The 25,979-nt window shown below is 40.8% G+C and overlaps 1 protein-coding gene across 4 annotated transcripts in view; it reads right to left on the bottom strand.

Moving 5' to 3' along the window:
* Positions 1-24,766: 24,766 nt before the first annotated feature.
* Positions 24,767-25,979, bottom strand: part of LOC147628776 (vacuole membrane protein KMS1-like) — an 81,631-nt gene continuing 80,418 nt past the window's right edge. For 3 of the 4 annotated variants that reach the window (XM_086814020.1, XM_086814022.1, XM_086814023.1), the window contains 2 exons: positions 25,230-25,397; positions 24,767-25,139 (listed from right to left, as the gene is read on the bottom strand). In XM_086814020.1, coding sequence (XP_086670146.1) covers positions 24,939-25,139; positions 25,230-25,397 — 369 coding nt within the window. In that variant the 3' untranslated portion in view covers positions 24,767-24,938. The remainder of the gene's footprint in view (positions 25,140-25,229; positions 25,398-25,979) is intronic. The other variant, XM_086814021.1, reaches the window with a different exon arrangement.

Raw genomic sequence — 25,979 nt, 5'->3', positions numbered from 1 at the left:
AAACAATGTTAGATTACAAGAGCCTATGTAATAACTTTTTTTTGGAATAAAGTGGTTTCAACTATAGATTGCCATGTCTTTTGTATTAATTGTGGGTTTGTTGTTGTTATCATTAATTATATTAAATTCTTGGTTTATTGTATATTTTGAATAGTAGCGTCATGTTCTTATCTCTTTCACTCCCTCTCTCCCTCTCTCTCTCACTCACTCCCTCTTCCTCTCAAATAATTAGGCCATGATCTCAATAATAATTGAAAAATTATTGACCTTAATAAATTTACATTCTTTATTGCTTCTTACGCAAGGGATGGTAGATAGCTTTGTATGTATAAATCTTGAAATTATTCACCTTGTTAATTATACTCACATGCAAAGATATGCCGTCACATGATGCAAAGGCTTTAAATGCTATGAAATCACGTGCAAAAGGGCATGGAGTACCATGCAATCACATGCACATATAATAACATCTAGATGCAATAAATTATAACATTCACATGTAATAACATTTGGATGAAGAGATTATGTATAGGGAGGGTGGGACAAGGAGAGAGAGGGAGAGAGGGAGAGGGGGAGGGAGGGAGGGAGGGTGAGAGAACGTGAGAGAGGGAGGGAAGATGGTGGAGAAGGAGAGAGAGGGTGGTGTGGGCTGGGCAGTGGCGAGAAAAGGAGAGAGAGAGGCCTATGGGGCCTATGGGGCTACCTTCTATAGTGGAGGTGGAGGAGGCTTCTCTAGGGCTTTTGGCAACTTCTATGGTGGAGGTGGAGGAGGTCTCTCTAGAGATTTTGGCTACTTATGTGATGGATATGTTGGAGGGCTCTCTAAAGTTATAGGGATGTGCCAAATCAAGAGGAGCTGATGTCTCATTGCCCACTACAGGAAGTTCATCATCATGTACAACCACAACTTGAGGATCCTGATTGGGATCCAATATAGCCTATAAGTTTGAAGAGTGTGCATATATGTACATTACATATAGAGATAAGGATACTTGATAAGATACTACGACTTCATCTTGATTATGCTTAATCCATTATGAAATTAGTGCTTTTAAATGCAATGTGAAATTTTTCTTGTCATCATGGGCTTTCTTGAAGGCCATGTTGAGATTAAGAGGGATGTTAAGAGGGATGTTAAAAAGTCAGGCAACACACATGATGTCATCATGGGCTTTCTTGAAGGCCATGTTGAGATTAAGAGGGATGTTAAAAAGTCAGGCAACACACATGATGTGTCATTAAAAATATCTATGGGAGGAGAAAAATCTGGATGATTTCTATATAACCATGATAATAAACAAGTGAGCTATGTGGGGATGTTGGAAATATTTATGTTCAAGCACATAACCAAGCAAGCATGCAATTCAACAATGGCTAATATAAGAGTAAAAAGTCTAATTTGAGTTGGATAATTTCATTAAACTCCTCAAAGTGCCTAAAGAAGAAGGAAACTATACAGAAGATTATAAAAAAGGCCATCAATATAGCCTCACCAACAACAACTATGGAGGCATGGGAAGAAAAGGAAATAACATGTTGCTTAGTGGATAAATATCAAATTTGATAGAAATCTAAGACATATTACTTACATAAATTCTTTATATTTTTTAAGCACGTTATATTTATGCATGGACCATATTTTGTGAAGGAAATGGGACCCTTAGCTATTTGGGACACCCAAGGTATGGAGAAGTTACATTATCAACAAGCACAAACTACATACTTTTGGACTATGCAACATGGTGGTGAAGAAATAAGGAGCAACTCATTAGTGACCTATTTAATCGGTTTTATAGGTATGTAGGCCAAAGGAATAAGGCACAAGATACTAATTTTACTTAAAAGGTGATATTTTGCTAGAGAAAATATATGGTTTTATGTTAATATAAAATATTGACTTTAAATTAAAATTTATCTTTTTAGTATAAAAATTAATATTTTAAGCAATGTATTAAAATACTATTTTTTTGTTATTATAAAAAGGTGTCTCCTTCTTATTTTGAAGATCTATATGGCTAGAACAACTAAGGATGCAACTAGGTTAGTGAAACCTAGAGGTGTGACTTACTGCATGGCATGCTAAGGCTTAACAAAGAGGGAAGATCAAAGAGCTAGCAAAGAAGAAAAAAAAAAAGGTGTTATGGGAAAAATGAGAAAGAGAGTTGTTTCTCATAAAGCATAGGCAAGGACAAGAAGAGAGATATGCAGATCTACCACCTTTTAAAGCAAGGAGAAAAAGAGAGACATGAATACCTTCCAGCAAGTGCCCATTCAAGAGCCATAAGATGCTATAGCACAAATTGAAGCCCAATCCTTTCTTGCTACACATGCTCATGTGTTTGGAGGATGTCCAAACTTGGATTCTATTCCACTAGCAAAGCTTGTGGCTAAAAAGTCTATCGATAATAGGAAAAGATGGCAGCACCCTTTTCCATCTCCTTCAAGGATCCATACCTGAAAAAACCAAGATCTCTATGAAGAAAGGAAAGCCACAACAAGGGGAGGATTCTTTGTTCCCCCACATGTCAAGACCAAGAGATAGAAGAAGTGATAGAGTGCAACCTTAAGAGCCTCCACTAGAGCAAGTAAAAAAGCAACCAAAGAAAAAGAAAAAGATGACTAGTGTGGACAAAGAGCCTCCTCAACAGTAGGCACTACAAGGCCAAGGAGTGCATGAGACTCCACAAGAAACCTTAAGGAGGTCCCCAAGAAAGGCAAAATGAGTGAGTGGAGCACAATACAAAGTACCACCACCACCACAAGGTGAGGAGGAAGACTATTTTAAACATTAGACGAAGTCCAAACCACATAAGAAACAAACTTGAGATGAGTGAGTGGAGCACAATACAAAGTACCACCACCACAAGGTGAGGAGGAAGACTATTTTAAACATTAGACGAAGTCCAAACCACATAAGAAACAAACTTGAGATGAAGGCTTTTTCTTCTTCTTAGAGAGAATTTCTTCTCTAACATTAGGTTCCACTAGATTCATCTTATCTCTAGTTGGAGGATTTTCTTGAACCATTATAGAACTTGACCACTTGATCGTGTTTTCCATACTTGGATGCAATATAAGCAAGGGTGTGTTGGATTTGAACCTTCTATTGCACCAAACATGCTCTTCAAGGCTTTCAAATCTACAGTGGTATGCCACTCTACTATAAAGGTCCCACTATCTAAAGGGACTCATCTTTGTTCTGAGCATCAATAATGGATAGAATCTCATAGTGTGAGAATATCCATTTAAGGGTATTGTGGCTCTCATATTGCACTTGAGATGATGTTATCCACCATAGCTCCATTTCAGACTACACACTAAACCCAAGAGACTCAATCTTACCTTGGGAGTAATCCAAATCTCAATTCATTAATGAAATTCTTATGTGTTCCATCTTTTGATGCATAAGAACTTGTGCCTCATTGAGCTTAAGCACAAAGATAAGATTGCAACTACAGTTTTTTATAATAGCAAAGATAATATAATTTGAACAAATCTCTCTTCTTATAAACAAAAGAAATGAGCCAAATCTAAACTTTTTTGAATAATAGTATAAAGATGAGAAGGGAGTAATACATCAACAGTTGTCATTTAGTAATGCTTAACCATGCAAGCATGAACTCTTCTCATGTCCACAAAAATTTATTAAATATATTATACTCAAATGACTTACCCTTCTTCTTCTTCTTTGTGTGTTGTAGTGGCATGTATGTATTTGTACTTACCTATCAAGCTAGAAATAGCTCAGTTCTCTTGTTGCCTTACCTTGCACACATTGTATAGCCTTGGTAGACCAAAAACCTATAACCATAAGGCTTAAGCTCCTTGAAGAAAATCTTGGAGATGTAACAATATCCTTTCCTACTTATTCCAACTATATCACAAGCCTCCACCATCTCATTTGTCTTAACCAAATCATAAAAAAAATTACAAGATTTCTTCTATAACCATTTTACAAAGATATACACTTCTTATTAGAAGCTTAAGAAACTTAATAAAATCTTTTTTACATATTGAAGACTCAACCATAGAGATTATATCACCTAATTCTTGAAGGTTAACCCTATGACATTTTCAACATTTACATATTGAAGACCTAACCATAGAGATTATATCACTTGATTCTTGAAGGCCCATGGGTGTCCTTTTGAGATTTGCATGTTGTTTAACCAGTTTTTTGAGCATGTCACACAATTTCTTCAAAGTGGACACCCAAGTCCTCTTCTCCTCTTTTAGCTCCTTCACTTCTTCTTGAGAAGATTGAAGGAGTTACTTTAACTCCTTTACCTTCAAATAATTACTCCTCAAAACTACTTAATGAATACCCAAGGTGTTTTGTAACCCTTGCATGGCTTGGTTAGAGATCTCAACTTTGACGTGATGTATATGAGCATTATAAGCTTGGTGGGCCAAGCCTTATGCAATAACCCAATAAACCATTGTGACCTTCACCAATGAAACTAGCAATATTATGTAACGATTCAAAAGTATGAGGTTTACTTGTGCATGGATCTAGTGAATATAAGCTTCCTTACACCCAATCTAGTGGATATAAGCTTCCTCACACCCAATCTAGTAGATAAGCTTCCTTGCACCCAATCTGGTGGATATAAGTTTCCTTGCACCTAAATATCTATGTGCTTCTTTCTTTCTTCCCATAACATTTGTGATTTAATCTCATCTCATAATACCCTTTGGTGAGAGATCCTCCACGTAGTGTATTCTTTGTCCAGCACCAAATTGACACAATATCTTTTGTTTACATTGGTGATGTTCTCTAAAGGTATCATGGAATGATGTAGTAAACATAGAAATAGATTGATAAAGAGAAACATAAAGAGAGAGATAATAAATGATCAAGAAAGAAAGAGAGAGAAAGGGAAAGGCAGAGCTATCTACATGTAGGGATGAAAAAAAAACTCTTGCATGCCATAGAATGCTGCTATGAACAGGTTTCTCGGGAGAGAGATCTATGGAGGAAAGAAGAGGGAGAAGAAATGATGGGAAATGTGAGAGCAAGAGAGAGAGGGGTTAGTGTGGGGGAGGTAGGGAGGAGAGAGATGAAGATTTTTCCCTTCAAAAATCATGAATTTGGGAAAGGTTTATTTTCATAAATGATGGAAATGTCAAATCCAAGAAGTGGGCTAGAAATCTAAGCACTAGGCCCCAATTATAGGATCGATAAAAGGGCACTTTTATAGAGTAGTTACATGGTAGAATTACTCAAGAGAAAGGGACCTTTTCACCCATTATTAATTAACTTATTCACTCTCTTAAGAAATTCCTTTAGAAGGAGACCCTCTCTATAAATCCATATTTAGTTTTTTAGGCTATAATTAACCAAACAAAATCTTGAAAGGAGAAACTGCCTCTTAGTTGTTATACATAAATTATGCCTATGTACATAAAGTGATCCAAATTCTTAGTTGTTATACATAAAGTATGCCTATATTATTATACATAAATTGTGCCTATATTATTATACATAAACTGTGCCTATATACATAAAGTGATCCAATTCTGAATTATGAGGTATGTATGAATTGTGCATATAAACACATTCACTAATCAATCACGCGTATTCTTCTTGTACCAAACTTTACACGAGGCTCATAAAACCTCTTCACAAAATCAAAACTTTACTAAAATAATTGATAGCTCAACCACATGTCATCTCTTTAGCAAAATCAAGAACAAAAAATGAACACTAACCCTTGCCTAAAGCCACAAATGCATGTTTTAGATTACTCCTTTTAAAATAAACTAATGCCTCACAAAGACAAAGTCAGGGAGCACTTATAAAAAGAGACATAAAATTAGAGTTTTCATATGATTTTTTTGTTCAAGATAAAATCCTGCAAATTGTATAGGAAAAAATAAATAATGTAAAGTTTGTGACTTGTTAATGAATAATTTGATTATATTATATGACCAAATACATGATTTTCACTTTAACCACAAATAATTTGAACTATCAAATTTGAATAATGAAACTTAGGCTAAGATGATGAGGAGATGAACTTAATACATCAGTTAGGCATCTATGGTTTGACTTACACAATCAAGTCATCATGTTCTATCGAAGGAAGTACATTTAGATGTGATCTAGGATACTTGGAAATGGGGATTATGCACATTAGAGATAGAAGTGCTGCTAAGGTTATGAGAAATCACACTGCTAAATGTTAGGAAGCAATGTAAACCTAAAAAGTTCTTCACTAGGCATGATAGATTCCCTAGAAGAAGGCACCTATTTCAAGTGGGCATGTGATGTATATGAAAGCCTCACTCCGGAAGGAAGCTAAATAATTGTTCCAAGCCCGAGCATGGAACAATAAGCTAGCCGAGCAAGTGGGATGGATTAAATTCAGCCACTTCTTTAATCTTTTGGATAAGGTTGATGTTTAAGAGCTCTAATAATGTAATTAGTCTTAATGAAGTGCTAAATGAGCTAGTAAAAGAAGCTGGAGAGGATTACCTAGTCTTGAAATGAGAGGCAATGGTGTAGAAATTTTGCAATGACAATCTTGGAAATCTTCCACCACTAGTGATGTGGGTGGATAAACTTTACTTAATGAGGTGGAATTAGTGTTAATACAAAATGATCAAACTAATGCAAGCTAATGATATTGCAATGGCAAGATTGGAGAAGCTCATGGAGAGAGGGGTAGCTCATGGAGAGAGGGGTAGCTCTGATACCATGTTAAGAGTCATGGTGCATTAATCAATGGCAATGGTGATTATTATTAATCTTATATTCATCTAGTGATTAAGCTAATCTAAGCTAGGTGATGCCTAAGCATAGACATGATGATTAACTACGAAACTAATTAAACTTTGAAAGATCCATGTCCCCTCCGCGCAACGAATTCAAGGGTGCTAGCAGCGAAAGTAGCACTTCTTGCATGGGGTAGGGTCCCTCACTCGGGGCCTCGTATATCCAGACAAGAGACTAATCCCTCGGTTCTTCCAAAACCGAACCCGAAAAAACTTCCCTCGCCCGGAAAGCACGGGCGATTCCTCCAGGATATTTTTACTCTAACGTAGTCAAGAGCCTTAACTAACTAAACTGATTTGACTGAACCCGTAAGTAACATAGTCAGATCAAGGAAAAGACTTGCACTTGGGTCATAGAGACCAACGCTTTTTTCCTCATTAAGAGGCACAGCTATTGATTCTTTTCCATAGAACAATTTTTATCCGGGATTTACTTCATCTATCGTACCATAACAGAATTGAGTCTCATTTAAGGATCCATGAGTCCGGCCTACCTGAAAAGATGCAGGGGGGAAGAGAGCTTGAGCTCTTGCAAGCACACACACACACTCACAAAACCCTAATAGAGAACACGCAAGGTGAGAGGCTGAAAATCTTCTTCTTCTCTACTCAACACTCAGCACACCATATACAAGAATAAGAGTATACACAATATGAAAGGTACTCAACCAAATACATACATGGATTCTCTATAGTATGAGCCCGACTAAATGAGCTGGCGCTATAACTATGCTAGTCTCTAGAATGGCTGTCACACAGCCTGTCATCCCACTGGCTGCATATCACCCAAGATCTCACCAACCATGCCAGTGGTGTAAGTGTGGGGCCTATCCCCCAGGCGGGTCATCAGTGGCCACCGCCTCACTAGACGAGCTCGATATCTCAACACTCCCCCTCGAGCTCAACTCCATCTCATGTACACCAAGCAAAGCCCTGAATCTGCGGAGCTTCTCTGTACCCAATGCTTTGGTGAAGATGTCAGCTACCTGATCCTCTGTGCTAACATAAACAAGATCAAGGTCTCCTGCCAAGACCTTCTCTCTGACGAAGTGGTAGTGAACCTCTATGTGCTTCGTACGAGCATGAAAGACTGGGTTCCTGGCCAACTGTATACTGCTAATGTTGTCACAGAAAATGACAACTTGTCTATCCATTGATAGACCCAAATCTGCAAGTAGCTTTCCCAACCAAGCTACCTCACATACTGCCATAGCAGCTCCTCTGTACTCGATAGAGCAACCGTAGGCTGCTTCTTGCTGCTCCAAGTCACAGCAACACTCCCCAAAGAAAACATGAATCCACTGGTAGATCTTCTATCTGAGATACTACCAGCCCAATCAGCATCTGTGTACCCATGTACACATATCTCTGTCCCAGTCTCATAGAATAGTCCACAATGCAAAGTAGACTTCACATACCTCAGTATGCGTCTCACTGCATCCAAATGCGGTTTCCGTGGAACCTGTATAAACTGACTCACCAACCCAACAGCATAGCTCAAATCTGGTCTGGTGATCGTGTAGATCAAACTTCCTACTATGCGCCTATACATAGTAGGATACTCAAAGATCTCTCCTGAATCTGCACTCAACTTGCCATTCTGATCCAATGGCACAGAAATAGGCTTACAGCCTGTCATACCATACTTGGACAACATGTCCAAGCCATACTGTCTCTGCAGTAATCCAATACCATGTGGTGACCTAATCACCTCAATGCCCAAGAAATATCTGAGCTCCCCCAGATCCTTCATCTCAAACTTCTGTCTTAGCAAGATCTTTACATCAAAGATCTCTGCATCATGGTCCCCCGTAATGATCAAGTCATCTACATAGATGACAACAAGCACAACCCCTCTATCACCATGTCTCACATACAATGAGAAATCTGCATTGGCTACATGAAAGCCAATAGTGACAAGATATTCAGAAATCTTGTCAGACCATGCTCTTGGTGCTTGCTTTAAGCCATACAAGGCTTTCTTTAACCTGCAAACATGCTCGGGGTGACCCACATCCTCATAACCAGGTGGCTGCAACATATACACCTCTTTTTGCAAATCCCCATGCAAGAATGCATTCTTTACATCCATTTGATGTAAAGACCATTGCTTTGACGCAGCCACTGCTATCACAACTCTCACCGTTGCCATCTTGGCAACTGGGCTGAAAGTTTCCTCATAATCAATCCCATATGTCTGCGCATATCCTTTGGCTACCAATCTAGCCTTGTACCTGTTTATGCTTCCATCACTGTTATGTTTAACTTTGTACACCCACTTGCATCCCAATGGCTTTCTTGCCTTCAGGCAATTGCACTAAATCCCAAGTTTCATTTCCATATAGTGCATCCATCTCCTCATCCATGGCTTTCTCCCAATACACATTTCCAACAGCCTCATCAATGCATGTGGGCTCAACAACCTGCACAACCTTTGCCATATATGCATAGTGATGTGCCACATAACCATCATATGTAAATCTCTGCACAGGGTTCTTCACTCTCCCTGATCTTCGCAACTTTTCATTCATGGCTTCCATAGCCTTCTTTACACCAGGTGTTCTCATAGCTGGGATCCCAAGCTCCTCATCAAGGCTCATATCTGAGCCACTAGACTCTCCATCAACATGAGAATGCCCTGCAAAAATGTCAGGCATACCAAGGGGCTCAACCACTTTCTCTTTTCCTTTACGTGATGTACTAATCACATTTGTAGGGCTGGTATTATGACGCAGCCTGCCACTCCATGGTCTATCAACAGACCCACTAGATGAGGACTCTCTTGGTCCACTCAAAGACTGTGATTGCTGACCTACATTCTGTGCAACCACACTTCCACTCACATCAGCCCCAACAGCCTCTTTTTCAGCAGCATACCAGCTGCTCATCTCATCAAAGAAAACATCCCTGCTTACTCTCAACTCACGTGTAGCAGGGTTATAACACCTATATCCCTTTTGCTCAAGGGAATATCCAATAAACACACATTTTTTCAGCTTTCGGATCCAGCTTAGGTCTTAGTTCATCTGGCACATGCACATATGCAATGCATCCAGATGAGACAAATCTGGTTTTCTGCCAGTAAACCTCTCCTCTGGAGTTACATCATGTATGGCTGCAGTTGGAGACCTGTTCATGATGTATACTACTGTAGAAACAGCCTCAGCCCAATAGCAATGCGGCATATTCTTCTCTTCCATCAATGCTCGCGCAATCTCAGCAATGTGCCTATTTTTCCGCTCAGCAACTCCATTTTGCTGCGGAGTGTATCTGCATGTGAACTGTCTCCGAATACCATTCTTCTTCAAAAATTCAGAGAACTCTTTGGAGAAGTACTCTCCCCCTCCATCTGACCTTAGGCACTTTACATATTTCCCTGTTTGCTTTTCAACTAAAACTCTGAAATTCTGAAAGTGAGTGAACACCTCACTCTTCTCTTTCATGAAATATACCCACACTTTCCTTGTGTGGTCATCAATGAAAGTCATATAGTACCTGCAGCCTCCCATAGATATGGTCTTCGTAGGACCCCATACATCTGAATGCACAACATCTAGTGCATTTCTGCTCACATATCTGTTACGTGGAAACACATGCTTTGTTTGCTTCCCAAATTGGCATGCTTCACATATTTTTTGCATACCTTCCACTTTAAATTTTGGCAGCCCTGTCACAATTCCTTTTGTCTGCATAGACTTCAATCTCTGCACATTTACATGTCCAATCCTTTTATGCCAAATGTCTGTGTCTGCAACAATTCTTGAACCATTTGCAAACATCGCAGCACTCATTTCAGGCATGTCTACATTCAACGTAAACATTCTGCCCACTCTGTTGCCTTTTGCAACCAACCTGCACTTGTCTTTGAAATCTTCGACATAACAACCATTAGGGTTAAACCGAACCTGCAAACCCTGCTCAATCATCTGGCCAACTGAAACCAGATTCTTTGTTATGTTCGGTACATAAAGTACATCTGCAAGGTGCTTCACTTTGCCATCCTGCATAGACAATGGCACATCTCCAACGTGGGCAATTGGATGAGCAGTGTCATCCCCTGTTTCCACAAAACCTGGTCTTTTTGGGTTTTTCATCTCCTTGAACCACTTCCCATGACTCGTCATGTGGTTCAAAGCGCCTGAATCCACATACCATACATTATCTTTTTGTGCTGCATTAACATTTTCAGACATGGCATTCACGACATGCTGCCTAACAAACAACCTTTCATTATCCTCATTATTTCTGTTTGAGGATGCATAGTTGTTTTGCTGCACTTTCCCATTTTGCATGTCAGCCTGCTTCTTATAACATTCTGCCTACACATGTCCAAGCTTACCACAATAATAGCATTCACGTGCATCATTATATTGCCTTTGCCAATTTCCACGGCCTCTTTGACTCCCCCTGCCTCTGAATTTGCCTCTTCCACCTGCGTGTTGTTGTTGTTGTTGATTCTGGGACTGTTGTTGTTGTTGTTGCTGCTGCTGGCCATAATTCTGATTACCTGTTCGGCCACCTCCTTGACTGCGTCCACGGCCTCCTCTACCTCGTCCTCTTCCTGAACTCGTGTAGAAGGCCTGTTGCTCTGAACTGTTTTTACTTTGTGAAGACTGTTGATCTTCACCCAAGTTCTTCTCTTCGATAATCAGCATAGACACCAAATCTGTAAAGTTAGGAATGTTTTCCCTAGTCTGAATAGACGTCTTGAACGCCTTGTATTGTGGCTCGAGACCACGTAGACAGACTTTCACCTTGTCATCATCATCTACTGACACACCAATAGATGCAAGGGATTCCATAATACCCTTTATCTTCAACGCATAGTCATTCACAGACATGCTTTTTTTCTCCACAGTATGAAGTTCATTCTTCAACTGTATCTTACATGCCTTGGTATTTGTTTCATAGAGCTTTACCAAGGTGTCCCACGCCTCCTTGGGGGACTTGGCATCCTGAATGTGCCCAATCATGGTGTCCTGTATACTAATGGATAGCCAATACATAACCTTCCTGGCTCCTTGGTTCCAGTCTTTAAACTCTTTCACATCTGCAGCACTCGGATTTATATCCGGTATCTCCGGTGCCTCTTCATGCTCACCTTCTATGTAGTCCCAATAGCCTTTTCCCATCAGGAAATTCGTCAACCTGAACCTCCAAGGATGGAAGTTATTCTTATCAAGCTTCTCAGCCACAATCTGAGTTATCCCATCATTTGACATCTTGCCAAACACACAATTTTACCAGAAACTGCACTCTGGTTTTTCTCCACGAACTGCTGTATTTTCTGCACAGCGGTACTGTAGTAATCTCAAATGTCACAACCAGTGACTTCAATGTGCATACATACACCCAATGGCAACTGTAGACCTCTTTGCAGCACCCACAGTGTCTGCACAGTCAATCTGTCTTCCTACAGTTCTTAAAATAGAGTTCTGCGGAGAATCGATGACTTACCCGCAGTGCTCGAAATCGCCTGCTTTCTGAAAAATGGAGGTCCAGACGCGCCCGAAACGCGTTTTCGGCCCAGAAAATGTTGTCCAATAGGACAGTATAGTTGCCCAATAGCTTTACTCCCGCGAAGAAAGCTCCTCAATCAGAGATCGTTGCCGGTGCCTCTCGTAGAGCTCCCGACAAGGGTGTAGTCACCAACACAAATGGGGAAGAGTAGTTGCAGCTCTTACCCTCGTACCACTTCCTATGGTTCTCTTGCTTGCAGCTCAGCCCTTAGCACGAACCAGGCTCTGATACCATGAAAAGATGCAGGGGGGAAGAGAGCTTGAGCTCTTGCAAGCACACACACACACTCACAAAACCCTAATAGAGAACACACAAGGTGAGAGGTTGAAAATCTTCTTCTTCTCAACACTCAACACACCATATACAAGAATAAGAGTATACACAATATGAAAGGTACTCAACCAAATACATACATGGGTTCTCTATAGTGTGAGCCCGACTAAATGAGCTGACGCTATAACTATGCCAGTCTCTAGAATGGCTGTCACACAGCCTGTCATCCCACTGGCCGCATATCACCCAAGATCTCACCAACCATGCCAGTGGTGTAAGTGTAGGGCCTATCCCCCAGGCGGGTCATCAGTGGTGGCCACCGCCTCACTAGACGAGCTCGATATCTCAACACTACCATCCCGTGGGTTAGCCAACCGCCTAACCACTGTAGTGATGGGATCCATTTAAGAATTTGGTTAAGTTTTGTCCCGGGTACCAGGGAAAAGAGTTCCCAGGCTCCCTAGAGCTGGATATTCATGCAAACTTAAAACTAGTCACACCACTTACACACCCAATATGAAATTACCTTTTTCACAGATTCAACTGTCTTTAAAATAATATTTTAATGAAACTATAGTATCATTGATCATAATCTTCCAAAATGTCCGGTTGAATCCTATTTCCAATTTTTCCTTCATCGGTGTATGGCATCATTGGCAACCAGAACGCTCACCACCTGTCCACTCAGGGGCCAGAACGCTCACCACCTGTCCACTCAATAGTTCCTAGCTCATTGGCAACCAGAACGCTCACCACCTGTCCACTCAATAGTTCCTAGCTCATAGTACCCGGCAATATATTCACTTATAAAAATCAAAATGGAATCTCCATCGAAGATCACCAAGATCAACAATATAAAAGAGCCATGGACTCATCCGTTGAGGACCAGCAAGGTCAATCAACCAGATCCATGCCCGAATTCAGAAAACAACTCCTACTCCTTGTTCCAATATCTTCCACGATGTACGTGTGGGTATCTTCCACATCAATTCTCATTTATTTCATATGTATTCCCATTCTCATCACATCATTTTCCATCTCATCACATCTTTCCTCATTTATCCGCCTCATTAATGTGTATATGGTTTTCATTTGCAAGGTGTAGAAGTGATCCCCATTAAATTTATTCTGTTCTAATGTGAGTTTTTCCATCATTTACGACAAGGGGGTCTTATCAATAGTATCAGTAGTGTCTATCCCTTTACAATATGTAATGAGAAAGTTGGGAAGTTCTTTGCACATGATAATGATTCACGGCCAATGTCTAGTCCTCCCAGTACAAGATTGGCTATGAAATCTCTCTTCAATTAAGTAATGCAAGTGGACGTGATGAATTGGATATAAGAGATGATTTTCCACAGTACGTTTACACCCAAATTTTCCAATTTTGAACACTAATTAGCCTAATTTTTACTAATATTACACTAATGATAGTAGCTAGTGCTTAATTAGAATGATTAGAGAAAACAGAATGTGGAGGCCAAAATTGAGCTTATGAGTGCAAAGTTTGAAGGAGATTTTGGCATTTCGTTGTTGCCCTTACTGAGAAGCTTCAGCTAGAGGTGAGAGATTAGCTTAAATTCCCAAGGATGAGGCCAAAATGCACGAAAATTTCCGCTTGGTTTTTTTCTTCCCCCATCGCGTACACAACGCCAATGGTCTTGAGACTTATACTAAAGAGAGATTGGGGTGTAGCCAAGGCTTGGCTAAAGCGGTTTTTTTCTTCCCCCATTGCGTACACAACGCCAATGGTCTTGAGACTTATACTAAAGAGAGATTGGGGTGTAGCCAAGGCTTGGCTAAAGTAGTTTTACCCAATTTGTTGTACACATGGAGAACAAGAGAAAAAACCAGTAGTCTCATGAAATGAAAGATCCATGCCCCCTCCGTGCAACGAACTCTGGGGTGCTAGCAACAGAAGTAGCACTTCTTACGTAGGGCAGAGCCTCTCACTCAGGGCCTTGCCAACGGATATCCGGACAAGAGACTAATCCCTCGGTTCTTCCAAAATCGAACCCAGAAAAACTTCCCTCGCCCAATAGACATAGGCGATTCCTTCAGGATATTTTATTCTAACGTAGTCAAGAGCCTTAACTAACCAAACTGATCTGACCGAACATGTAAGTCATATGGTTAGATCAAGGAAGAGACTTGCACTTGGATGATAGAGACCAATGCTTTTTTCCTCACAAGAGGCACAGCCGTTGATTCTTTTCCATTGAACAAGGGTTATCCAGGATTTACTTCAACTATCGTAACTTAACAATATTGAGTCTCATTTTAGGGATCCATCAGTCCAGCCTAACCCCATCCAATCCCATGGGTTAGCCAACCTCCCAAACCACTGTAGTGACAGGATCCATTTAGGAATTTGGTTATGTTTTGCCCCGAGTACCGGGGAGAAGAGTTCCCAGGTCCCCTAGCCGGCGCTTCAAGCAAACTTCAAGATAGTCACACCACTTATACACCCAATATGAAATTGCCTCTTTCACAGATTCATCTGTCTTTAAAACAATCTTTTAATGAAACCATGGTATCACTGATCATAATCCTCCAAAATATCCAGCTTGAATTCTAAATTCTAATCATTCCTTCATTGGTGTACCTATGGCATCATTGGGTGGCCAACCAGAACGCTCACCACCTGTCCACTCAGGAGCCTTTTTCAATAGTTCCTAGCTCATAGTACCCGAAAATATATTCACCTAAGAAAATCCAGATGGACTCTCTCTTGAAGATCAACAAGATCAACCAATAGATCCATATAAAAAAGCCATGGACTCATCCATTGAGGACCAGCAAGGACAATCAACTAGATCCATGCCCGAGTTCAAAAAACAACTCTAACTCCTTGTTCCATTTTCTTCCTCGATGCACGCGTGGGTTTCTTCGGCGACCCAGATCCCGAACACCGTATGGTCAGCACTCTCTAGGATCCTTCGCAAGTCACATAGCGCTTCACTCATAGGCCGTTTCCTTGGTCCCTCATCCATAGTACTAGAGCTCGCCATTTAAATCGAACCGAGGCTGGTCAAGACCTCAGCCGACCTTGCTAGACAAGACGTCCTCCATCGAGTCTCCGTGTAACATACCCATCTTCACTAATAAAGAAATGTTCATGTAATAGATAAATTTATGAGGTTTTATGATATAAAAATCAATGATTTTATTATTTGAGTCATTTCTACTTAGAATCTTTAAATTTTGAGCCCAAATTTGGAATCTGAGCGTGATTTTACCCTAGTACAGGATTTTACAGCATCCAAAACAGACACCGGATCAAGCTTATACGTAAATTTCAGTCATTTTAGTTAAAAAGCGACGACCTTTAAACCTTAATAAATGCACGACCGGGCGTCCGACAGATAATTAGGTTCTTGGGCAACTCTATTTTAGAAGACTATGTCAGCGGGCTGTGCCTTGCATGGATGAGGAAAAAAGCGTTGCCTCTAGAAATCAAGTCTAGTAGTTGCCCAATTTATGATAAATTACCCTATGGGTGATTTGACTTTTAGAAGATCACGCTTTCCCTGTGGGATAGGACTAGGTCTTACCTATGAATCGTATCCTTGAATCTCTACATGGTCAAGGTGTAAATAAATAGGAAACTTTCTCCAAGTTAAGACTTAGTGGACTATCTTAAGTGTTTCTCCTATCTTAGTGGACTATCTTAAGTGTTTCTCCTATTTTAGAAGGGAGAACCTTAGGTCTTAGAGCCAAGTTTAGCTCCTAGGAATTGCCATTTAAGGTGTGTTTTGCAATGAATGTTTTACCTAACATAATGCTAATTAATAAAAACATCCTACTAAAACAAATAATTTGAATTGATGTTTGAATGATTGTAGAAAGAGGAAGATGCCTACTCGAAGTTTCTAGTTTTCCAATGCATCTTCGAGACTGCTAGTCACTCCTCAAATTTCGAGTTTCGTGACACCATGGTGCAGATACTAGAGAAGATGTCCCTCCCTCATTTCTCTCGTATTGAAAGAGGATGGGGTAGAGATTTTTGGAGTCGTGGGCCGAGATATTTCTTCATCCGAGCAGATCGAATTGGAAACCTCACCACCAACCTAAAGCGGATTCGTTGGATTGAAAAGTTGAAGATGATCTGTTTATTTTGGTTCGTCCGGTACCCCCAGGGCCGACACCTTTGTGACTATAGATGGGATTCGCATACCTCAAGATCACTGGGTGTATGACCAAGTGATGCAGATCTTACCTGCTGATAGAGTAGCTGTGTTGGGATCTACCCCAATCCAGAGTCTACCACCCTTACCATTAGTTTTTAGAGTCTTAGAAACTACAGCAGAACCCCCATATTTCACCTATGTGAACCGCTCTACCCTTATGTCATAGTCAAGCTTAGGAATTTCCCTTGATGGCAAATAAGACTAATTATATTAGTCTCAAATCTTTGTAATAAAACTTGTCCTTGTAAATATTTGGAAATAAAATGATTTCAATGTTTTACTCTCCAAAAATAAGCGTTGTGCAAATATGAATCTTGTAATGTTAAAATTGTTTTTACAATGATGGCCAGGACGATCACCCTCCACTTCCCAATGCACTTTACACTGATACCCAGGAGAAGAAGCTCCTGCTCAAGAAAATGCAACCTCCCTCCTTTAAAGGAGAAGGTTCAAAGGTTGAGAAGGATGCTGAAGTCTGGATTGAGGCGATGGACGATTATTTCTCTGCCGTCGTCGTCGTCGCTGGTACTGGAGTAGCAAATCAGTCTATGCTTGCACGGTTTCGCCTCATCGGAGATGCTAAACTCTGGTGGAAACAGTGGTGCCATGACAAGGAAGTCACCGAGCATTCTCAAACGTGGGAAGACATCAAGCAGGCAGTGAAGGAAAGATATCTTCCCCCATCCCATGAATCCATAAAGATAAATGAGTTTTTTAGCCTTAGGCAGTGCAGCTTAACTCTTGAGGACTACTATTCCAAATTTATCACTCTTCGAAAGTATGCCCCAGCTATGACTACTTCCCCAAGAGGCTCCTTTCTGCCAAGGGTTAAATGAACCCTTAGACTCCCGCCTTGAAGCAATGAGGCCAAGCACATTACAGGATGCTCTCATACGAGCAAAGCCCCTTGTGAAAGAAATGAAGACTGACAAACCTAAGCATCAAAAGAGATCTTACCCTTGAGCCGTCGGTCCATCTATAATCTATGTGCCTCAAACCAGGCGAATAATGTGCCATACCAAGATGAATGCTCTCCTAGCCGCTATCTGTTGTGATGATTGTAGTGCAAGTTGGGGGAATCAGTGGATCCATCTCCCTCACCCTATGTAAGTCACTAACTCTCTGAAAAAAGGCCTTAGGAGCCGCAAAGCAAACTCTACTTGGATGATCTGGTGGGTAACAGATGGCTTGTTGCATATCACCTATGATAACATCATGATTCGAGGATCCTCTATGCACTGCCAATCTTCTGAGGATAAATCTGGTACCCATAAGCAAGCTCCATGCATAAGTGTTGGGGTTACTAGTAGGGTGTCAGAAAGCCAACCTTCGTCCTCGGCTCTCTTGAAATGCACCTTGAGACACTACCTCTCCAATAAGACTAGCATTGTATATCCTCTAGTGAGTCTATCCTTTGTTGCCTCTCATAGAGAAGCATGGACTAGTGAAGGTAGTTGTGAGATAGAAATATGCGTGCACCACCTCAACCCTGCTACCCATGAAAGTGAACTCTTTATGGCCTACAACTAGGTAGGAGGTGTGGAATACCATAACCCAAGGTTGGCTCTGAGAGCCCCCTCTATGCACAAAAACCCAGTAACGTATCCATGTGCTTCTATAGCCCCTCCTTAGAATCTACAAAATGAGTACAATATCATCAGCATATAAAAGGATGGAAATACGAATACCTCCTAGAAAACGCTCCTCCGCCTTTGGTTCTGTTAATGAAGTCCAAGTCCAAAGAGGGTCGTGTTGAGATGTCAAGCTCAACATGAGCTGACACTCACGAGGCGCCTGCATGACCATTCGACATTTACATCACTGAGACAGGTTTGGTAGCTGGCACCGACATATTGCCAGAGATTCTACAACTAGACTACACCAACTAGTCCACACCTACCCACTCCTCTTAGCATGTTCACATTATGGACCGCTTGTATATACCCTATTATGTGTGTTAGTCACTTTATTTTCTGGTGATAGCTTGGATGAGATTGAGCATGTGAAAAGTCTTCTCAAAAAGGAAGTTTGAGATGAAGAATTTGGGAGATCTGCGCTACTTTCTGGGAATTGAGGTCATTCGCACACCTGATGGTATTTGGTTGTCACAGAGACAGTATGTATTGGACATGTTGTCCAAATATGAGATGGATGACTATAAGTCAATCTTGGTGCCATTAGATCAAAATGGCAAGGTTAGTGCAGATGGAGGTTATGTGTTGGAGGATCCCACTATGTACATGAAGATTATGGAGAGTTTGATCCATGTCACGATCAGTAGGCCAAATTTGAGTTACACTGCTAGCTTAGAGAGCCAGTTTATGTAGGCTCCACGGAAATCACATCTTGCAGGTTCGGTATTTGAGGGCCATTGTTGATTATGCATTGTTTTATGCAGCACGTATACCATTGGAGCCATATGCGTACACAGATGCAGATTGGACAGGTAGCAACTCGGACAAGAGATCTACCAGTGGATTTATGTTTTCATTGGGGAGTTCTATTTGACATGGAGCAGCAAGAAGCAACCCATAGTTGCTTTGTCGAGTACAGAGGCAGGGTACAGAGGAGCTGCGGTGGCAGCGTGTGAGGTAGCTTGGTTCCGTAAGCTACTTTGTTGATTTGGGGTTGCACGTGGAGAGAAAAGTTGTCATATATTGTGACAATCTTAGCAGTATACAGTTGGCCAGGAACCCAATTTTCCATGCGCAGAGACGAAACACATTGAGATACATTACCACTTCATCAGGGAGAGAGTCTTAGCAGGCGCCACATCGACTTGGCCAACGTCAGCACACAGGATCAGGTCGCTGACATCTTCACGAAGGCCTTAGGAACTGAGAATCTCCACAGATTTTGAGATGTTGTAAGTGCTGTAGGAGATGGGCCCGATGCACTATATCAAAAGCTTCGTAGCAAAAGTCCACAAAGTAGCAATATAGTTGGTGGCAATCTGGCTTAACCTGCTCAGTGGTGATAGCCCAAAGCGTGAATATGTGATCCACCATGGAGATTGTCCTCTTGAATTCTACTTTCCCTGGTGCCATGCATCCCTCTCTCTGCCAATGTGATGAGCTCAGACTCAAGTATATATCCATAGAGCTTTGCCAAGATATGGTCGATCATGATGGTTCCATAGTTATTAGCATCCATGGAGTCTCTCTCTCTCTCTCTCTCTCTCTCTCTCTCTCTCTCTCTCTCTCTCATGGATAGGCGTAATAATGTGTTATGACCAGGTGGGGAAAAACCCTTTGAGAGGGCCCAAGTAAACATATGGGCTAGGAGGTGTTGCCTGCATAAGATAGGTGCTCAGCCATAAGCCTCCCGTGATATTGTGATCAGTCGTTCTAAAGCCTACATATAGCCTTCACCACCATGTCTCCTATGAAGAAGGTGGTGTGATAATGAAACAAATTCTCTTCAATTGAGTAATGCAAGAGGATGCATTGAATTTTGATGTAAATGAGAACTTTCTACAGTGAATTTACACTCTAAGTTTTCAATTTTGGACTTAAATTAGCCCAATTTCTGTAGATACAACACTCATGATAGTGATTAGTGCTTAATTTCTATAATTACTTGAGTTGAATCTTGGAGGATGAAATTGAGCATGTGGAAGCAACCATTGAGAGGGCTTTTTGCATGAGGGTGTTATCCTAGATGAGAGCAAGAGCCCTATATAGAAAAGATAGCTCAAATCTTCATAAAACAAGCAAAAAACATCGATTTTATTTACCTGATTATTTGCTTGAGTTGAATCTTGGAGGATGAAATTGAGCATGTGGAAGCAACCATTGAGAGGGCTTTTTGCATGAGGGTGTTATCCTAGATGAGAGCAAGAGTCCTATATAGAAAAGATAGCTCAAATCTTCATAAAACAAGCAAAAAACATCGATTTTATCTACCTGATTATTTGCTTGTTGTGGTCGCGTCCGATGATGAAATGGGTCAAGATTGCATTTGCGGGTAGCTTACACTATTGGTAAGGTATCCCTAAGGTGGCTTGGGCTAATTGTTAGCAGCCGTCGCAGAGAAATCAACACAAAACCAGTCGACGTTTTAGCATCGTTTTTGGGCGCTGTAGGAGATGAATTGGAGTGAATGGCTTGAGCTATGGGTTTGCCTAGGCTTGTATGAGATACCGCTTGAAAGACTTGGCCAAAGATGGAGAGATTGAGCAGAACAAGCTTGAGCAAGTTTGGCCACAAGAAGGGAAATGAAGATAAGATTAGGATTAGTGAGTGATTGATTAAGTGATTAATAAAGAGATTATACTAATATGAGTTAAAGCTAAGCTAATGGAGCTTAAACCAAGCTCTTATATCATGTTGAAATTCATGGATCTATCTCCCTACTACTGATAATCAACTATCTAATTAGATCATAATCCTAATCTAATGACAACACTACTCTAAAGTGGATAAAAATGAACAATACTCATGATGATGAGTGTGTGCTAATTAAGTTTAGACTCAAGTTCAATTAAATTACAAGATGAAAACTTGTACTCATAAAAAGACTTGAGATGTTATGCTTGTATTCCAATTTTTCAAATGTCCTCCTTTTATATGAGGAAAGTACAACAAAGCTATGATAGCTCATGTGGGATAACTTGGCTAGGTCACTTGGCACTCTAGCATCACTCATTTCAACATGTCCATTCCATCTTGCACCCCAACTTACTTTTCCTCTGCGTGACACTTAGGATGGACCTCATCATCTCTCCTCTGTTCCTTCTCTCTCTAGAAGTTGACACTCTCCTTCATGAGACCTCTTGGCTATATTTTTTATACTCTCCTTCCCAACACTATATCCAAGCTTACTAGTGTGTTTCCCAAGCTTTCAAGAGTGATACCAAGCTGGATTCACTCTCCTACACACTCCCAATGACTGAAATTCAGCAAAACCGTACTTTTCTTTGTTGTAATTTCAGGTCTTCTAACTGAAAACCCTATTTTCAACCTGCCTTCCTCAAGTTGAACCATAGGGGAAGCTTTCTCAAGATTCCCCGCAAGACTTTTGTTGTGAAGGATTGCAAACAGATTGAAGATTTCAACACTTCAAATGTCTCCATCGCGAAGACTTCTACTATCATTGACTCTACTTGCAATTGGTAAGCTTTAATGCTCAATTATGAAAGCAAGTAGCAAGAGGGAGGAGAAAGACTCCATGTTCCCATACCCTATGTAGTGTTCTCTTATCGTACTTGCTCTATTTGCATATTATTTCTACCATGTGTTGGTGGAATAATAGAGAGTTCATAGGGAACATGGACACTTGACAGGGTAGGGTGAGTTCTAGATTTTGATCGACAACCATATGGATTAGCACTGTGTTCAGCCAAACATTCAACACCCGCCGACAAACTAAACACACCGACCGGTCGGTGTGGAATGTTTGGACACAATGCTAATCAATATAGTTGTCAGTGAAGATCTACAACTCACACTACTCTCTCAAGTGCCCTATCTGCGCTCTATTGTTCTACCAACGTATGGTAGAAACAATATGCAAGAGAGCACGTAGGACAAGAGAACACTACACAAGGTATGTAAACATGGAATCTTGCTACTTGCTTCCATAATTGAGCATTAGCGTTTGCCAATTGCAAGTAGAGTCAATGATAGCAAAAGTCTTCGCGATGGAGGCATTTAAAGTGTTGAAAGCTTCAATCCTTCATGGACAAAAGTCTTCAACTAGATGTAAGAAACCCTAGGAGAGCTTCCCCTATGGTTCCACTTGAGAAAGGAAGGCTAAAATTAGGGTTTTCAATTAAAAGACCAAAAATTATAGCAAATAAAAGGACTATTTTGGTTAATTTCAATAATTAGGAATGTATAGGCGAGTGAATATGGCCCGGAATCACTCTTGGAAGCTTGAAAATCACACTAGCAAAGCTTGGATATGGTGTTGGGAAGAAAGTGCAAAAAATACATCCAAGAGGCCTGATGAAGAAGGGTGCCAACTTCTAGAGAGAGAAGGAAGAGAGGAGAGATGATGAGATGTCCACCCTAGGTGTCAGGTAGAGAAGAAAAGTGAGTTGGGGTGCAAGCTGGCTGGTTGCTCTCTTTGAACAAAGGGGATAAGGTCTCAGTGTGATGGGCATTGAGCATTGTCCAATCAGTGTGCACACACGGGGCTGGTCATAATTTATGAGAGTTTTAGTGCATGCCACCTTGCCATCCCATTATAAATAGCAAGGTTGTGGTGTTATAAAAGGCATCTCCCATAGAAAGTGATGGCTTCATCATCCTACGAGATCCAATGTAAACCTGTGCCATCCTTGTATATCACCTGCAACCTGATAGGGTTCTCAAAATCATACATTTGTATATGCTCACTCTTGGTCCTAGCATTGAAGTCCCCAAGTAAGAGGGCCTTGCCTAGTCCCAAGAAGCCAATGATATCCTCAAAGAGAGCTGTGTATGGAGACTCCCTCCACTCCTGTGGGAGATATGGAGAAGAATCCAAGAAGAAATAGCATATCACCACATAGATACATCTGGAGGCTGTAATCTATAACGTAGCGGGCCTCCTCATCCCTCCTATGGGTTGTGTGTTCTAAATAAAACCACTACTCCTCTTGATCCCCTCCTCACCCCTCCTATTATTCGGTCTCCCCCCCCCATAAGCTGGTATTGCGCTTTGATGCGTCTTTGTGTAGAAGATGATGTCCTGCCCTGTGAAAGTCTCCTTGAATCCCCCAATGTCTAACCACAAAATCGTGTTGCAGTTCCAGACTACCATGTGGTCCCATAGAGGAAGAAACATATACATTAAGCGTCTACTAAAGACCCAATGGTCCTATGAGACCAAAGAGATACAATAATGTCCATCCATGGAATCTCATCATGGAATACCAAGAACATGGAACATGAGAGGAGCATCAATCCCCAATAGACGGTATACCACTCTCCAAAATATTAAGCATGGGACTAATGAGTATGGTAGAGAGGTCTCCCTCAGCTACACCACGTGGAAAGGTCGCTCGATGGTAAAGACAAAGAAAGAAACAAAGAAAGTTATATTAAACGTCTTCAAAAGACCTAGTGGGTCTATGAGACCAAAAGTGATACAATAGTGTGTATGTAGTACAAAAGAAAACAAAATTGAGAGCTATGAGCTGGGAATGTCAAATCCAAGCCATATGATACAAAGTGGGACCATCATCATACAACCTAGGAGGGGGCCATCAAGGATATTGAGCATGGGGTTAAAGGCTCTTCAGATCCGTCAGCTATGGGAAGGTGGCTGTGTGCCTCTCCATGATCTCCTAACAATGTTCTTGTTGGAAAAACAAGAGCTCAACTATTGCATGTCTAGAGATGTTGAAATGCTTGCAAATACAATGGAGAACATCTTTAGATGTCATTTTCCATGAAAATCTAGAAACAAAAGGCTTGTGCTGGATATGTCAATGTCTATTGGATTCTATTGCTAACTAAGTCTCTATTGAGGTTCATTGCTGAATTTGTGCAAGTTACTACTCCACTATATGAACTCACCAAAGCCGATCGAGGTTCAATTGAAATCCCGAGAAGAAAGAATCACTCCAAGAATTGAAGAATAAATCCATTCACACTAATTTCATAAATTATTTGCAATTTCACACTTTTGGAATCTCAACAAGGAGCTTAAACATTTCATTGAACCATAATCATATGCCTTGCTACGCATGTATTACTAGGATACACTTGAATGGACCAAACATTTCAATTACCTTGTACGCCCGTAAGAAAAGGAGACCTACAGTATTTAAGAGTACAGACACACTAACAAGGGTCCTTACAGACCACAAATCTGGGATGGCAGGCAGTAATGCCCAGCCAAGCACAAGATTCCCCAAATCTAACACCTTCCTAATGGCCATATCACGTTGCATTTTCATGTGCTTAGAATAAAAAATTTAACTAAGCTCTTTTTAAATGCCCTGTTAATAAACAACTTGCGATCATTGTTGTGAATCCTCAAAACCTGTGAGATCTCAACATACAAGAACAAGGAAATTGAGAAACTTAACTTGTGGTTCACACAAAATGAATAGAGTGCTTTCTTTACAAGCGTTTCATGTGGATAAGAAATCCAAAATACAATATTGTTGCACCATTGAGTGGCATCTTCATGCACACAATGATGGGAAAATAATCATTTTTAAGCTTTGGAATGGAGACAATCATGTTACTTGGAAGATTGTGATGTCTTCAAATCAATTACCTTCTCTTCAGCTTTTCCAATCTCTTTCTTTTGCTTCTCCAAAAGGTAGCTTTGTGCGGTTGCATTAACAATGCTGCTAAAAAATCCAATGATCATTATCCAAACCATTGTGTTCCACAATAAGGGGATCGAGAACTTCCATGGTGTTTCCTGAAAAAATGAGGCCTTGCCAGATCATTAGGGAGATAAAAATGATTAGCATTAACGATATATATCATTATAAAGATGATACAGGACCCATATATACATGTCTACCTTGTCTGTAGCTGGTGCATTATGATAGTTGTATTCAATCTTCTCTAGCTGAATCAAAAGCTGGCTTACAAAACCCGATACTGCTGGCATATGCTGGAAAACCTGCCTTAAACTGCTTTCAAGGTGTTCTACCAGCTGATTGTTGCAGAGGAGAATAACAAAGATGGTCTGGCAGCAAACACAACTATAGCTTTGTTAGTGTTATTTGAAAAGAGGATGAAACCAGACGGAAACCCGTAACAATATACAGACACTTCAGATGCCAAACAAAGATATGAAAACACAGCGGAAATAACCATAAACAATATCAAAACACTGCACTAAGCCGGAACGACCGGCCCCAGTAGGAACCTTATTCCAATGAATAAAGGTTACAACCAAACCAAGGTGCGGGTGCAGTCCTGCACCGGATTTTACCACAAAGCTCCACAAACACTTGCTCAAGAAACTAGGCACCAATCAGCACCATAAACCAGTGCAAATCAGCCTTGAACAACAGCCCAGTACAGTACCAAATCCAGCCCCAAAATCTGTGCCAAAACAGCCCCCAAAACGGAGTCTCAAATCTGCCCCAAAGAAACTCTCAAATCAGTCCCTGATTCCTTCAAAAGAACCCCAGAAAAGCTCTCAAATCACTGTCCCAGATTCCTCCAAAAACAGCCCTTGAACGATGGCCAGGAGGGAGCGGTGAAGAGAGAGTAGCTGCCCAGCCCGCTGTCCACTGTACGGCCAGCACAAGGGGAAGAGGAG

Source organism: Cibotium barometz, chromosome 19 (genome assembly GCF_041138505.1).
Source record: "Cibotium barometz isolate CiBa-2024 chromosome 19, ASM4113850v1, whole genome shotgun sequence".
Classification (NCBI taxonomy): domain Eukaryota; kingdom Viridiplantae; phylum Streptophyta; class Polypodiopsida; order Cyatheales; family Cibotiaceae; genus Cibotium; species Cibotium barometz.
This window is presented reverse-complemented; position numbering and strand designations above follow the sequence as displayed.